This window comes from Mauremys reevesii, linkage group 2, assembly GCF_016161935.1.
Source record: "Mauremys reevesii isolate NIE-2019 linkage group 2, ASM1616193v1, whole genome shotgun sequence".
NCBI lineage: Eukaryota > Metazoa > Chordata > Testudines > Geoemydidae > Mauremys > Mauremys reevesii.
Genome location: NC_052624.1, coordinates 167,208,400 through 167,224,211, shown reverse-complemented (window position 1 = coordinate 167,224,211; position 15,812 = coordinate 167,208,400). Strand labels below are relative to the sequence as shown.

Below are 15,812 nucleotides of genomic sequence, written 5' to 3'. Positions count from 1 at the left end.
CCTTGAAATGACTTCAAGTTTTGCTAAATTTGAATGCGCACATAAAGATCGCCAAATTAGCGAACAAGAACTCAGTTTTTGCATAACAGAATAAAGTACTAATTTTCAATTTGATATTTTGGGCCTTCAGTAGATACTAGGAAGCATAAAACACTAAAAACGCCAACATTAATATTATTGTATATTTTAAACATGGTTTTGGTTATAAAAAACTCATTGCCAAACATTCATAAATTTTATTCATAAATCTTAAAATGGTCAACTTTTTTTGAACAGGGGCAATATCTATCTTTGCTTGCACAGTGTGTAGCACAACAGGATCCTGATTCCATTTAGGGCCTCTGGCCACTACTATAATATTAATATTCATAAAACTACTGATGTTAAACTATATTAATCTTTCCTTTTGATTCCAGGATCCTACCTCAGAGAATGCTGCACTGAAGAAACTATTGTCTTAATACCCATTACAGCAAAAGTTTTAATGAAATATACAGCATAAACTCTCCATGCAATACAGTTACAGTTTTCTTGTAAAGTCTTCAACCATATTGAAAAGAAGCATTCTGAAGTGATTTTTTTAATGCAAGAATATATTTAATCATTTATTCCTTTAGATTTTGCAAGAATAAAGTAGGTAGGAAATAGGCTAAACAGGTCAGAAAAATATTAACATATTACACTGCTTATGCTACAAGCTGCGAAAAGAAGCTGGAGTACTTGCCACGCAGAACTGCAAATATCAGAAATTAAGCACTGATCCTGGCACATTCCACAGAATTATTTTGCAATGGTGTTTTAACAGAAGCATCATTATACAGAACATTCAATAAAAAGACTTTCCTGGGATAATTTTTCTGAAACTTTCAGATGCCATGCATCTTGGTATTGCACTATAATCAACCACAGAAAACTACTCAATTTACAGAAACTTATGTCACTCAAGGATCAGTACAAATTTCTGGATTTAAAGATTTTTCAATAAAGCCTTTTATGGGTTTAAGCCAAATGCATTACTATAAACCTACCATACTGTAGGTCCCATAGATAAACACTAAAACTGAATGTCATTATTAGAATAGTGAACATTCTCCCTCATATATTATTTTAAAAAAGACCAAACCTTACCTGCAAGTATTAAAAATCAAACTGACTGTCTATTGCTTGACTTTTTTGTAGTTGTGATTATGTGTAACATTTACAATGAATGTCATAATGCAAACATCCACATCAAGGTTGTCTATCTTCCTTTAATCTATTTGAGTTTGCCACAGTATCTGGGATTATGTAGAACCCTAAGTCTATTTATAGTCAAGATTAATAGCACATCTTCATTCAATTTTAAATTATTATTACAGATTTAAACAATGTATGGAAGATTAGTTTAATATTGAAGAAGACTGAACAGTAATTTCTTCCACATAAAGTTAAATCATTGAATAATAAATTGAAATGTTTATACTAAAAGTATTTAACATTCCAAATGAACTTGAGTTAATCCTTGCTATCTTTTGAGATAAAGTAATCCCATATTGTAATATCAGTAGATTTGAATCCCAACTGATTTAAAAAGAATACTCATTAATAATAGGCCTATCTAATATAAAACATCAAAGTTAGTGACAAACAGATGGACCTACAGTAACAGTTAAGTCTTGCAGAATGCTAATGGGTGTCTTAAGCATAGAAGGAAATATTACAATACACCATGCAGTTTTACTGAACTCACCTGACAGAGGTGTAAAACCATTCTCTAGGAGCAGAGATGCATGCACAAAAGTAAGAATATGATTGCAAGTAACAGACTTTAAAAAAAATAAAAACACTACAACTTCAAAATGATCAAAATGGCAACAAGATGAAAATAATAAATAGAAAACATTTTTGGATTCCTCACCTCTCGTTTTGCAAGCAGCACATTAGGAACAATGTGTGGCAGGCAACGTCCCAGCATTAACATGACACTTTTTTCACTATCTGCAATCCGAGACACCTAGAAATTCAATTATTTTTTATGAGACTCAGCAACTGAAATGCAACCTTTTTCATTTATTAAAGCATTTTTCAGCAGAGACTAAACTTCCCAAGAACTAGTGATAATCACTAGTGATTGAGCATAAATACACCCAAAATTAGAATCTATCATTTAAATCTCACCAAATCATACGCTTTGTTCCTAATACTTGTGTACAGGGTTATTATAAAATATATATGTATATGAAGTCTTCTTAAAAGCTAGAGCTACTGGTTGGTTAATGGAAGTCAGACAGCGAGAAGATTAAAAAGGGTATTCTGTTAACGATAAGGAAAATATACCTCTGATCCCAAACGAGACTCTGCTGACATCCGACAAAAAGATAGTAGTGCTTGATGGAAAGCTGGTGACAACGTCCTGAAATAATTTTGTCAGGAGAAAAGAAAAGAATAGATCAGAGTTGACACTGATGGAATCCTAGTTATTCATTCAGTTTTAGTCATATATATTGTGACATCTGAAAAGCATGTTTTCGGTGTTGCATATGGGCAACTTCAACTTCTTTAAAGTCATATTTGAGCTAGATTTTAAAATCAGCAAACCCCTAGTTTTTGTTTAAATTAACTGCCATTTTGGATTGGATTAAAAATGTAATTTTTCTAATTCACAAGTTATTACCACAGGGCTCACATACTTGAAGCTAGAGAATGATGACTGTTGTACAGACAAAAATACGATTCAAAGAGTGAGGAAAATGAAGCTATGTTAACTCCAGCAGCAATACAAAAAAAATATAATCTTTGCAAACTGCCAAATGACAAGGGAAAAGTATTATTTCTGCCTCAATTTATTTTCTTGTGCATATTCCTATCTAACAAGCCTCAGAGACATTTTCCAACATATCGTACGAATGATGCCAACACTAGAGAAGTCAATTACAACCCTCAGCACTAAACTCCAATAATCTGGAAAATGCAGCCAGAAAGAATTTCCAAGGTTGTACATTTCTTACTAATCCTGTACTAAAAGCAACTTTTAAAGGGAAGAACTTAAGATGAACAATATTTTCCCCTAGAGCATGAAGATATGATACACCACAAATTATCAACAAAAGAAATACCCCATCCTGGGTAAAAACTTAAAAATGATGGATATCAATTCATTTCAGAGAACAGAAATCTGGTAAACACATTTATTTAAGCACATATTTGTCCAATAATCCTGAAGGCAACAATATGTGATTATACTGGAAGGAAAAGCACCTTTAATTTAGACACATTTCTGTACTATAAGGCTGAGGATAAGTGGGACACTAAAGTGTGCTTCTGTTTTCAGCCAAATGCACTGCAGGTGTAACTTGTACATCAGAGAAGTATAAACACAGGATTAAGTTGTTGCCATCAAGGTTTCTTTGTAGGAAGCCTATAACCTCTTGGGGTCTAGTGGTTATCTGGCAGAGTGTACTGGTGCCTTACAGCTGAACTTCATCTTGTTTTGCATTATTCCGAGATTTAGCATTTCGGCAAACTAGCTGATGCCTAACCAAGCACTTTTCACTTGGATAGAATAGAACAGAAATAAGGTCTTATATTTTCTAATCTTTTCTAAGTGCTTGCCCCTACATTCAGTTTGAGCCATGTCTCGAATTACATCTTCCATCCCATTTTTTTTGTATTAATTTATTGGTTCAGGGGATTGCCTTTTCTTATGAAAACTAACTGTTTGGTGGATAACTTACCAAATTTAGAAATTCTTCTGTAATTAAACTGAGAATGTCTACGTATATTTGGTTTGCTGTACTCAGTTTAGGATTTAGCATAGGCATAGGGACTGGATGTGGGTTTAGAGAAATTGCTTTACAAGATTTTATGCTATAGGGCTGACAAAAGAAAACCTGCCCCACTTACTCCTATCACTCTAGATCAAGCTGAAGCTTTGAGTTTGCTTAAGAGAGACTATCCTGAAGAAATGCCAGGATCTGTAAAACCTTAGAATGAGCTTTATCTTGCACAGATATTTCAATATAATACATATTATGGCATAGGTTTCTTTAATACAATTTTCCTTGAAACTAGAAGAGCTTTCAGTCTTTTTTCCAATAATTTTTTAGTTTTAGTCAGTCATAGGGGTCATCGTATGGGAACAGTTAAGCTTTTGGTCAGGAAATTTCTCATTAGACAAGTGGGAGAATGAGGTTTTGATAAAAGAGCTGCATCTAGAGCCATGGCCTTCTTGGCCAATGAGTGAATAAAACTGACGCCATATCACTGACCCTTTTTAGCATTGTTTGGAATTATGAATCTATTAAACTAAAAAATAATAAGAGGACTTCTTAGACTTGACTTGCTCTTCTGAACTTTCTCTGATCAGAGTATCATCAAGAAAATGGCAAATAGCTATTACCATCCATTAGGAGTGCATGAGAATTATGAAGACATATGAACACCTTTTGAGAAACCACTAAACCAAAAAGTAGAGCTTTGAAATTATAAAGTGTTCCCATTGATTTATCTTTGATATTTCCTGATCTGGAATGTGAGTATTTATTTTCCTGAAGTCTAGGGACACTGGAGGTGTCCTTGGATTGCCTACATAATTTTTAACAACCTGTTAAGTATTCCACAGATTGTGTAATTACACAGTCCATCAGAATACCTGATAAAATGTAAGGATTGACAACCATCCTTGGTTTACAGCACCACAGAATAAATAACCATAACACATTGTCAATTACATTTCAAAAAAGGATACATTTTATGTAAGGGGAGGAAATATGAAAAAGATTTAGTAAAAAAATCTAGGAGGCAGGAAGCGTTAAACTGTGTGATGACCTTGATTTAACTAAACTACTTGTTTGTCCTTATTCTGTGAAAGCAAAGATACTTTAAGGTATTGAGATTTGAGATTTTAATGCCTAGCTGCTCAAAGTTGGTTAATATTTTCTTCAAGGGTCATATCCTAGCTAGGTTGTTTTAGACATTTCTGAAAGTGTCAAGATTCAGATCCCCTTGAAATTTTTTAAAATTTAAATTAAGATGAAAATTCTATCACTGTTTCCCAGAGATTCAGAAGTATTTATGACAAGTTGTCACTAAATTTCCTAATGGCGTGATTAACAGCACTTAGAATGCAAGCTCTTGGCAAACAAGATATATTCTACTACAATTGGTGGACTACATTTAGATTCTAGAATCTGTTTTATCAAATCTGGTAAAATCCTTGAAGGCTTTGACTGATAGGCTTGGTTCTGAAGGCTGATAAACACAAGTATTCAAGATTTATTTTAAATTCTAAGAAGGTATTGCAAACAAGAACAAAAAGTAAATATATAACTAACAGAACAAATACAGAAAGTAGCTTACTTACTGGCAAGGGCAAGCTTAACGGGATCATATAAAGAATGCAAGTATCCTGGACTTTTGAGGTTTAATTCAAAACTATTGAACACTTAAAGAGTCATCAGGTAAATACTGGTGATGCATTCAACTCAAACCACGTCCAGCTCTCTACTGCAATCTGTTATACAAGGCATTTCTCCAACTACTCTCCAGGTTCAAAATTGTTTTGTGTCAATGGCAATGATCCAAAGCAGGCTCTCTTTGTCTCCCCATCTCGGCAAGACATGCACAGTTACCGTTGTCGTAAGGGATTTTAGGATTTTCTCCATGTAGTTCTAACACGGCTTTGAAAGAGTTCAATTTGTATATTTTCATATAATCACTTCCAGCCAGCTAGACAACGCCATCATTACAAGCCACGTGTTATAAGCAGCCCCATCTAACTTGCTAAAGTCTAGAAGTAGGCTGGGTATATCTATAGCTAGGGACATATCTTTTCCTTGAGTCTACCCTCTTAATACATTTTACTGCTGCACTATTGCCAGTTCAGTATAAAGATAGTTGCTACACATATATTCAGCACGTGACTGATTTTGTGATTGTGGAACTGGATTTGTTCAGTATTTAAAAGTCTCACTATCTTAATTTTGTCTCAGCTTTCCCTCCCAACTAGGGGTAGTGGACTTCAACAAGGATTTTTTTTTTAAATCAGCAACTGAAATTCCTTCCAAAATCAATACAGTTAGCAATTTCCATACACTGGCAGTGAAAGAACAATCAGGAGAATAGTATCTAATTCTTCCAATCTGACAATTGCTTAGTTAGGACGAGTAGCTTTCAAACTAATTTAGACTAATTGTTAGAACAGATCCAGACACCACTGTATGATGGAATTCTCAGAATACTGAATAGCAACCTATTGTTAACAATACAACTATTCCTTTAACAGTAGGCACTGACTATTCCTTTAATTTCATCTATGTAAAGATAAGTTACTAAGTAACAGGATTTGAAGCTAGCATGTTTTCAACTTATCCTAGCTTTTGGCAAACCTATATTTAACCTTTAGGGTTAATACTCTGGATAACTACTAACTGTTTAAACTCGACATCTATAAAACTGCTCTTTTTAATCTAATTCCATAAGATATTTTTAACACCTTTAAAAAGACTGATGTTCAGCTGAAATTGCAATGCCAACTTTATTTTAAATTGTCCATTCTGCTTTTGCCAAGAGAGGATTACATATTACCTTTAAGTATAAATTATTCTGTTGAGTGCAAAATCAAGTTTGATTTTAGGCCCTGTTCCTGGAATAGGCTCGGTACAGGCAGACCACTGAAGTCAGTAGGACTCAGTGGTTTCAAGGCTCTGCCTGACTAAAGTTCCTCAGAACCAGGGCCTAAATTAGGACTACAAACCATCTCTATCCATCTGTATTTATTCAGATTGAAAAATGACAGACCAAGGAAGCTAAAGTTCTTCTAAAGCAGGAGCAGGTATTCTAGTTTCTAGCTTTAAAGTTAAATTTGTTAACCTTACCTTTGCTAGTGATTTACTTTTGTTCCCTAGAAAGAAAAACATGCCTTCCGGTTTAAGTTAAGTGCATCCAATGGAAAAGTGTATTCTGAGTTCAACTCCACATTAAAAACTTTATTTAAAAATAATGAAGGTTTGTATCTAAAACCTAGCATTTAAAGGCATTTTAATTTCTGCAAGTTAAGATTATTCTTACTAGAACTTTATAGTAATTTTTTAGTCTTACATTTTGAAGAAGAAATACACTGATATTCAAGAAAAATATTAGAGGCTAGTCAAAATATGAAGCAGCAATTTAAAAAAAAAAAAAAAGGAAGTTATTTCCAGTTTACCAGATCCACAATGAATTTGTTTTTTTGCAAGAAAAAGTGAAGTGTTTAAAAAGAAGTGAGTCCTGACCTTTTTGGCAAGCTGCAATAAGACAAATGCCCAGAGTCCTCACCTACATTTTCATTTCTCTCCTTTCTTCACTCTGACTTTTCAGAATGTTGACAACTTTTGAAAAGTTAGAGTGGGAAAACTACAGATTAATTTTTCCTACTGCCAGTAACTTATCAACAGCTTATACTCACTCTCAGAAAAAAAAGCAGAAATCCTAGAAAATTTCTACTGCATTCTGTGGCAAGAGGAAAATAATGTAGAGAACAAAAGCAGAATTCCAAAAGTGTTGTTTTTCAAATGAAAATTTCAGTGTTGAAATTTTCCATTAAATAGACAGATATAACTGACAGCATTTTCCCTTAAAAAAATGATTTCAGCATTTTACAGTATGAAAATATTTTGTCTGGAAAATTTTGACCAGCTTGATAAAAATACAGAATCAAGTGGTACACTTAAACTAACTTTAAAAAAGGTATTAACTACTACAAGTGAGAGAGCTCCTATATCTGTTATATTGTGAAGTACATAACTGAAAGGAATAAACTTTAGATGGAAACTAATTCCATTAATATAAACACACCTACAACATTTCTGCATCAGTTACTACTAGAATAGCTGGAAAGCTCAGGAAAATAATAAAAGCAAGTAGGATGGATACTGGTCCATGTAGAAAGGAGGAAGAGCTGAAATAACTCATAAGACAATCTTACTCAGAGCTGTTTTTGTATGAGAACCATAACTTATAAGTTATATTAACTCCTTTACTAAGCTTTTTTGGTCTACAATATTCTTATTGGTCGTATGTATGTTTCTTTCTCCCAACTATTACAATGCTCAAAAATATCAGTGTGATAAGGATAAATTTCATAGTTATCTCAGAAAAAGTAAGATCTTGGTCAAAGAAACTAGGACTATAGCTCAGAAAAGTTGACTTTGGAGACTTTTTAAAAAATTGGCTTTCCACTAGCCATCTTCCAGTCATCGGGCACCGAAGCTGATTTAAGAGACAGGTTACTATCACAATTAATAGTTCTGCAATTTTGTATCAGAGTTCCTTCAGAACTCTTGGGCGAATACCATCTGGTCCCGGTGACTTACTACTATTTAAAAATTTATCAATTTGTTCCAAAACCTTCTTTACAACACCTCAATCTGGCACAGTTCCTTAGATGTCAGCTAAAAAGAATGACTCAGGTGTAGCAATTTCGCCCACATCCTCTGCAGTGAAGACCAATGCAAAGAATTCATTTAGCTTTTCTGCAATGATCTTGCTTTGCCAAACTGACTGTATGGCAGGTTTCCTGGTTCTGACATACTTACAATTTTTGTTGTTAGTTTATGCATCTTTTGCTAGTTGCTCTTCTAATTCCGTTTTGGCCTGCCTAATTATACTTTTACACTCTACTTGCCAGAGTTTATGCTCCTTTCAATTTTCCTCACTAGAATTTGACTTTCAATTTTTAAAGGATGCCTTCTGGCCTCAAACAGCTTCTTTTACTTGGTTTACCCATCAGGGCATTTTTCTGGTTCTCTAACTTTTTTTTTTTTTTTCTTTTCTTTTTTTGGATTTGGGGTATGCATACAGCAAGTTTCCATGCAGTTGGCAAGCATTTCACTCTTGATTGTTCCTTTTAAATTTCCATTTAACTAGACTCCTCATTTTTGTGTAGTTCCCCTTTTGGAAGTTAAATACAACTGTGGTGGGTTTCTTTGACATTTCACCCCTTACAAAAAAGTTAAATTTAATCACATTATGTTCGCTATTACTGAGCAGTTTGGCTATATTCACTTCTTGGACCAGATCCTGTGCTCCATCTAGGATTAAAATCAAGGATTTCCTTTCTCCTTCTGGGTTCCAGGACTAGCTGTTTCAATAAGCAGTCATTAGAAATTTTATCTAGTGGCTAGAAATTTTATCTCTGCATCCCATCCTGAGGCAATGTACCCAGTCAATATGGGGACAGCTGAAATCCCCCATTACTGCTGAATTCTCTGTTTTGGTAGCTGCTCTAACGTTCCTGAGCATTTCATAATCACCATCTCCATTCTGGTCAAGTGGTCAGCAGTATATTTGTGCTGCTATGTTCTTATTCAAGCACAGAATTTCTATCCATAGAAATTCTACAATACAGTTTAACTAATTTAAGATTTTTACAATACACCTCTACCTCGATATAACACTGTCCTCAGGAGCCGAAAAAAATCTTACTGCGTTATAGGTGAAACCATGTTACATTGAACTTGCTTTGATCCACCCGAGTGCGCAGCCCCTTCCCCCATCCCCCCCTTCGCGGAGCACTGCTTTACCGCGTTATATCCAAATTCATGTTATATCGGGTGGCATTATATTGAGGTAGTGATGTACTTGATGCTATGCTTTCTTTCACATATAGTGCCAGTCTCCGACCAGCACAACCTACTCTGTCATTCATATATACTTTGTACCCCGCTATTACAGTGTCTTATTATCATCATTGTTCCATCAAGTTTCTGTATGCATATTATAATCAATAGCCTAATTTAATATCAGATGGTCATGAATAAACCGTACTGGAACCAGGATTTACCCATTACCAGCTGACACAACGTGTGTGTGTGTATATGCTGACTGCAAAGTCTTATTTAATCTCACATAAGTTAACAGTGCTTTAAGGCTGCATTTTAATACGTTTCTAGTGATGACAAGACCCAAGTCTCAAATCTCCAACAGCTGAATGTCACTGGACTTTTAGGGACAGCCTTCCTAAAAGGACAGGACAGTAAAATGCATAGATTTCTGATATTTAAATTGTAATTATATAGTCAACATCTTTAGTTATATTGGTACGCATTTGTCTAAACAATGCCTAAATACAAAACTCCTCAATCTCCCTGGAGGAAGAACAAAATAGATTTTATAAAGAGATGGAACATAGGAAAGAAATAGTAACATCCCCTTTCCCTCATTCACTGTTTCGATACCAGTGTTTTCTCCCTACAATTCCAAACTTAGGAGTGGACAGAAGTTAAAAAAATATATATATTCTTAATATTTAATTTTAAAATTGAAAATGTGTAATTTAACATCTTTAACAAATGTACTCAATGAACTCACACCCTCCCCAAAATACAAAAGAATTTACAGAAATTTGTAAAGCCATCTATTATACTTAAATGAAGGGAATAAAGACCAGAAATTAGAAAGCAAGAGGTAGAAAAGAATTAAGAACTCTGTAGCACTGCGCTTTTAGAAAAAAAATAAAAATAAAAATCTCCCTACTGTGAAACAAAGCATTTCAGTTTAAAACTTTTATCACTAACCTATTAGGTTTATCAAAGTGTATTGCAGCTTTATTTGATAGAGCACAAGAGGGCAATTTCTCTCTCTCTTTGCTAGGGAGAGAATTTAGTGTATCATCTTTAGGTGTCTTTGAATCTGCTTCGGCTGATATGGAAAGGCTTATTTCCTCAGTTTTTCCATGTTTACTGTCATTGTCTGAACTCTTGATATCTAAGTAACGCCCATTGTCCTCTGGAACTGAGAGAGGCACGTGGACTAAGTCACAAACCACTGGAACAGCAAAGTTTTCATTCTTGAGGAAGTCTATTTCACTAAAAGAAAAAAAAAAGTTACATTGCAGCTTTTCAAACGATCTGAATCAGGCAAATGAAATATGAAAATATTGTGATGTAAATGAACACCCTGCTATGTCAATTCTTTTTTACAACTTCAGTAATGTCTCATCTTATATCATACGAGATGTGTCGGTGAACACTCTGACACGCCTTTCAGAGGGTACATCTACTGCAGAAAAAAAAAAACCTCAACCCAAGTTTCAGAGCCTAGACCAGGGGTTGGCAACCTTTCAGAAGTGGTGTGCCGAGTCTTCATTTATTCACTCTAATTTAAAGTTTTGCGTGCCGGTAACACATTTTAATGTTTTTAGAAGGTCTCTTTCTATAAGTCTATAATATATAACTAAACTATTGTTGTATGTAAAGTAAATAAGGTTTTAAAAATGTTTAAGAAGCTTCATTTAAAATTAAAATAAAATGCAGAGCCCCCCCGGACCGGTGGCCAGGGCCCGGGCAGTGTGAGTGCCACTGAAAATCAGTTCGTGTGACGCCTTCGGCACCCGTGCCATAAGTTGCCTACCCCTGGCCTAGACCAATTGACTTGGGCTTGTGCTACAGGGCTAAAAATACCAGTGCAAATGTTTCCGCTCGGGATGGGAAAATGCGCCCCCCGGTGAGGGGGATGCAGCTCAGAGCCAGGGGTCCAGCCTGAGTGAGAATGTCTACACTGCTATTTTTAGTCACAAGCCTGAGTCAGCTGACATGGCCTCTGAGACTCACTGCCACAGTGAGTTTTTGGTTTTTTTTCCAGCGTAGGTATACCCTTTTTTTGTAAAGGAAAATGAAGTGGTGTAGCCAGAAAGATCTTAAAGATAAAAGGGTAGAAAGACTGATCTTTGTATGTTCTGGGCTGAGCCCAAAGAATTCAACAAACACAAAGTGTCAAGAAGCACATGTCTGTATGGAATATAATATTTAAGATGTTTTGGCTCTGAACTAATTTCAGAGCTCAATATTTAATATACTTTCATCTGCCCTGAAATGGTAACTATACACTTTGACAAAATGACTGAGAGGTTATATCACTTTTTGTATATATAGATACATACTCTGAAGAAATCTTATTGTGTAACATAAGGGATACATAAAAGCTGGTGCAAGACTAATAGTTTGGTTTTTTTATTTCAAAAGGAGAAAGTTGTTAAAATGAACATCCCCTCAGCAGTGTTGATGACCGAAGTGAAACAAGATTTTCATTTTCCACGCAGAGAGAAATGCAAACACAAATAGTTCAACGGTGAAGAGCAAAAAGTATTTAAGTTCATTTTAGTTTCACTGTTTAAACATATTTAAATTAAGGATGTAAAATGTTAACCGGTTAACCAATAAGCATCAGTCTTACCGGTAATGTCTTCAGTTAATGTTTAAATGCCTAATGTGCGGGGCCAGCAGCCAGGACCTCGTGTAAAACATGGGGGTGCTGCAGCACCCGACACGCCTATGTTGTGAACTTGTCAACGGTAAAACATTTAACCAATACAATTGTAATAATATAAACAGTTACTTTTTTAAAATGCCGTTTACATCCCTAATTTAAATAAGATTCCTTATCTATCTATATTTAAGTTAACAGTGTCATCTTAATTTTCTCTGATTGATAAATGCAGGAGATAAATTACTACATAGGTTGAACCTCTCTAGTCTGGCACCCTCGGGACCTGACCGGTGCCGAACCAGAGAATTTGCCGAACCATGGGAGGTTAATATTGTTGTGAGCATGTCTCTTTATTTTTAATCTCACCGAGGCGAATAAATGGAACAATGCTTGCAATGCCACCTATCCAAGGCTTACTGGCTCTCTTCATAACAAAGTGTTAGTGTTGTTACACAATTTTACTGTATTGGTACAAGGCAATAAGTAGATAAAGCATAAAAAACAATAAAATAAAATTGTGCTGGACCACGGATGTTATCCGACCAGAGTGTGCTGGACTAGAGAGGTTCAACCTGTATGTAACAGGAGCTCTTAAAAAGCTCTAAAAATTTGAAATATTCTATTGGTTCTAACAAAATACCATATATTAAAGGTAAGATTCTGTCAGTTCTAGAGACAATCCCTATCAACAACTAGTGAGGATTTTTGTTTTAAATATTTTACATATATTCTTATGTAAAATGCTGCAAAATCAAAGATACATACCTCTCAAGTCTTCGGATTTGTTCCATCAAAGACCATTTCTCACTGTTTAATGCATTAATTTGATCTTCTAATTTTTGCACTATTAAGCATTGCTAAATGCAAGATAAAAATAATGAAAACAATTTAGCAAATTCCACTTATGACGGTACATAACAAACCTGCATAAGTGTCTTAACTATAATCTTACTTCTATTGACTGTGATACTCCAAATACAGGAACGCTCCCTAATGTAGGAGTGGTAACTTCTAACTCATCCTCTTCAACACCAACTGCTACATCCACAACATCTCTTGCAGTTACTTGATGGTTTCCGAAGTCACGATAGAGTTGTAACAAGTCTGGAGGCTTTGGAATGTTCAATCCTACATCATCCCACAGTTCAAAATCCTTGAAAAGATTAAAAGCAGAGTCAGAAGCCTATGGCACACTTTTTATTCTTGAATTTTTGTTCACTTCATTACACGTATATAGCTGCATAAGAAAAAGACATGCCAAAATGTCAAGGTAATTTGGAGAATGCAAGGTGAGCTGCTTATACCCAACTGAAGGGAAAAACAGAAGAAGTCAAAGTTGCTGCTCCAGGGCAGAAAGTAGTATTACCCCAAAGAAACTTCTAAGATCTGCATTAGGAAGCCTTCCAAAATGCACATCTGGCAATATTAGTAGTTGTTTTTTTCATAAGGTGTGTGGATTTTATCAGGTATACCAGTCAGGCAATTTTTTAGCATAAAGCAGGCAGCTGGTGGAAGGGTATTGTACTACTGATGCAAGGGTCTTTTTACCCCTCAAAGTTTAAATAGACAAATTAAATAAATTCCACCTCATACATACACATGGATTTTATTGCATCTATGTATCTATCTATAAATAATACAGGGGCCTAAATTTTCAAAAATGCAAAGTCGCAAAAACTGTGCGCACAAATAATCCATTACTTACATAACTGGTTATTTGAGTGCATATTCACATTCGATATTGGGTATCATGGGTGGCTGGTGAGGCTTTCCCTTGGGGAGGATAGGAAGTTCCCTGCCCCACCTGTTCCAGCTAAGGCCCCACCCCCACTCACTGCTCTCAGCCCCCCGGAAGGCCCTGGTTGGGTTGAGCTCTTGGCCACGGCTGGAGCTCCAAGCCAGTTCCACCTCTACTCCATCTCTTCTCTCCCCCCACACCCAAATCTGCAACTGCCCCTCCCCTCCAGCATGAGGTTTGGGGAAGCTTAGTCTCCATTACACGCCACCCATGTTGGGCACTCGATCATAGTAATTGTGTACATTTCAAAACCTGGGAACCATTTACCTTTTTAGATTATCACCTAAAGTTCTCTATTTTCTTGTTTGACTATTCTACATTATTTCTATCTCCACTATTAAGTATGCTCAAAATAACTAACGTAAGAAAAGGAAAGAACATGCGTAAGACATTAAAATACATTTGATTATTCAAAAGTATTGTGTCACTTTGGGTTTGTCTACTCAGCAGCTGGGATTGTGCTTCCCAGGGTAGGGAGATGGGCAGGCAATAGCTCTTTTTGAGCTGATACACTAAAAACAGCAATGTGGCTGCTGCCATGACAGCTTGGGCTAGCCACCTAAATCTGTCTAAGCCTGAGTATGGACACCTGTAGCTAGCTTAAGCTACCAACTATGCCATAGTGGCCACATTGCTATTTTTGGCATGCTAACTTGAATAGAACTTGTGTACATCTGTCTATACATGCTGTGAAGCATGCTCCTAGCAGCTGTGCAGATACACTCTTAAAGAGCATCTTCAAAGGTATTAAATGCTGACATTTTTGTACAATTCTTTCCCACTGTTCTTCAAGCATACATTTCTTGTTTTATATTAGAGATCTAGGATTTATTTTTTCCTTTGAGGGCAGAATTTGGCCCACATAAGTTGTTATTGCTGATTATGCATGAGAATCAGAAAATCCAACTTGACTCTCAGAGACTGGGTTGAGTTTGCAGGGTTGGCCATTAAAATTTTCTTCCCCTGAACACATCTGGTATATAACATGAGAAACATGTGCAAACCAACAATTTTTATGGAGTCTATCTGAAGAGCAGAAATGCACATTAAAGACACTGCACTTAATAGAGAGCCTCATAGAATTCTTTTAGAGAGAGAAACAGTTCTGTAGCACACTATTTCAACATTACAGAAATTTTCATGTAATATGTGGTAGCATTTAAGTTTTTCCATAAAGATGTGCATTTTGTCCACTGCTATATGGATTTACAAAATATTAACCAATACTATGTAATAGTAATTCCCATCCCTTACTTCATTTTTATCAAACCTTAAAAACAGAAAGTAAATTCTGAGATTTAATATTGTACACAGTTTGACTGAGAAATAGGTATTGTATAAATTAATGAAAACTGATGCACAATATTTTATGCTGGGGAAGGATTGCTTGCTTTACCTTATTTAAACATACTGATAAATTCACTTCAAAGTAGCAAGCAGAATATGATCATTTTCTTAGTATTTGTTTCATGGCATGTAAAATAAAGTTGAATTTTTGAAAACATTGTTTTTTCCCCTACTGGTAAAGCTTCCATTGTGGGTCATAATTCCGTTACTGACATGGTGATTGGCTGGGAAGTATTAAGCAAGTAGAAGACCCGAACTCTTTCCCTGCATGTTGGTTGTAAGTCTTGGGGACTGTCTACATTAACCCAGAAACGAGCAGATAATCAAACTTTTCTAAAGATGCTAAACTGAGGAAATCACTAGACAAGCTTCGAATTGTTACTCTGATGGGCTATTTTTTCTCCATATATAGTTACTTCTGATGACAAATGCATAGCAAATTGTT

General features: G+C 35.4%; 1 protein-coding gene across 1 annotated transcript in view; it reads right to left on the bottom strand.

The window, feature by feature from the left end:
- The window catches only part of RELCH (RAB11 binding and LisH domain, coiled-coil and HEAT repeat containing), a 123,158-nt gene that overhangs the window by 76,549 nt on the left and 30,797 nt on the right, over positions 1–15,812 (bottom strand). The window contains 5 exon segments of the mRNA XM_039526034.1: positions 1,898–1,993; positions 2,317–2,392; positions 10,533–10,823; positions 12,988–13,079; positions 13,175–13,375. Coding sequence (XP_039381968.1) covers positions 1,898–1,993; positions 2,317–2,392; positions 10,533–10,823; positions 12,988–13,079; positions 13,175–13,375 — 756 coding nt within the window.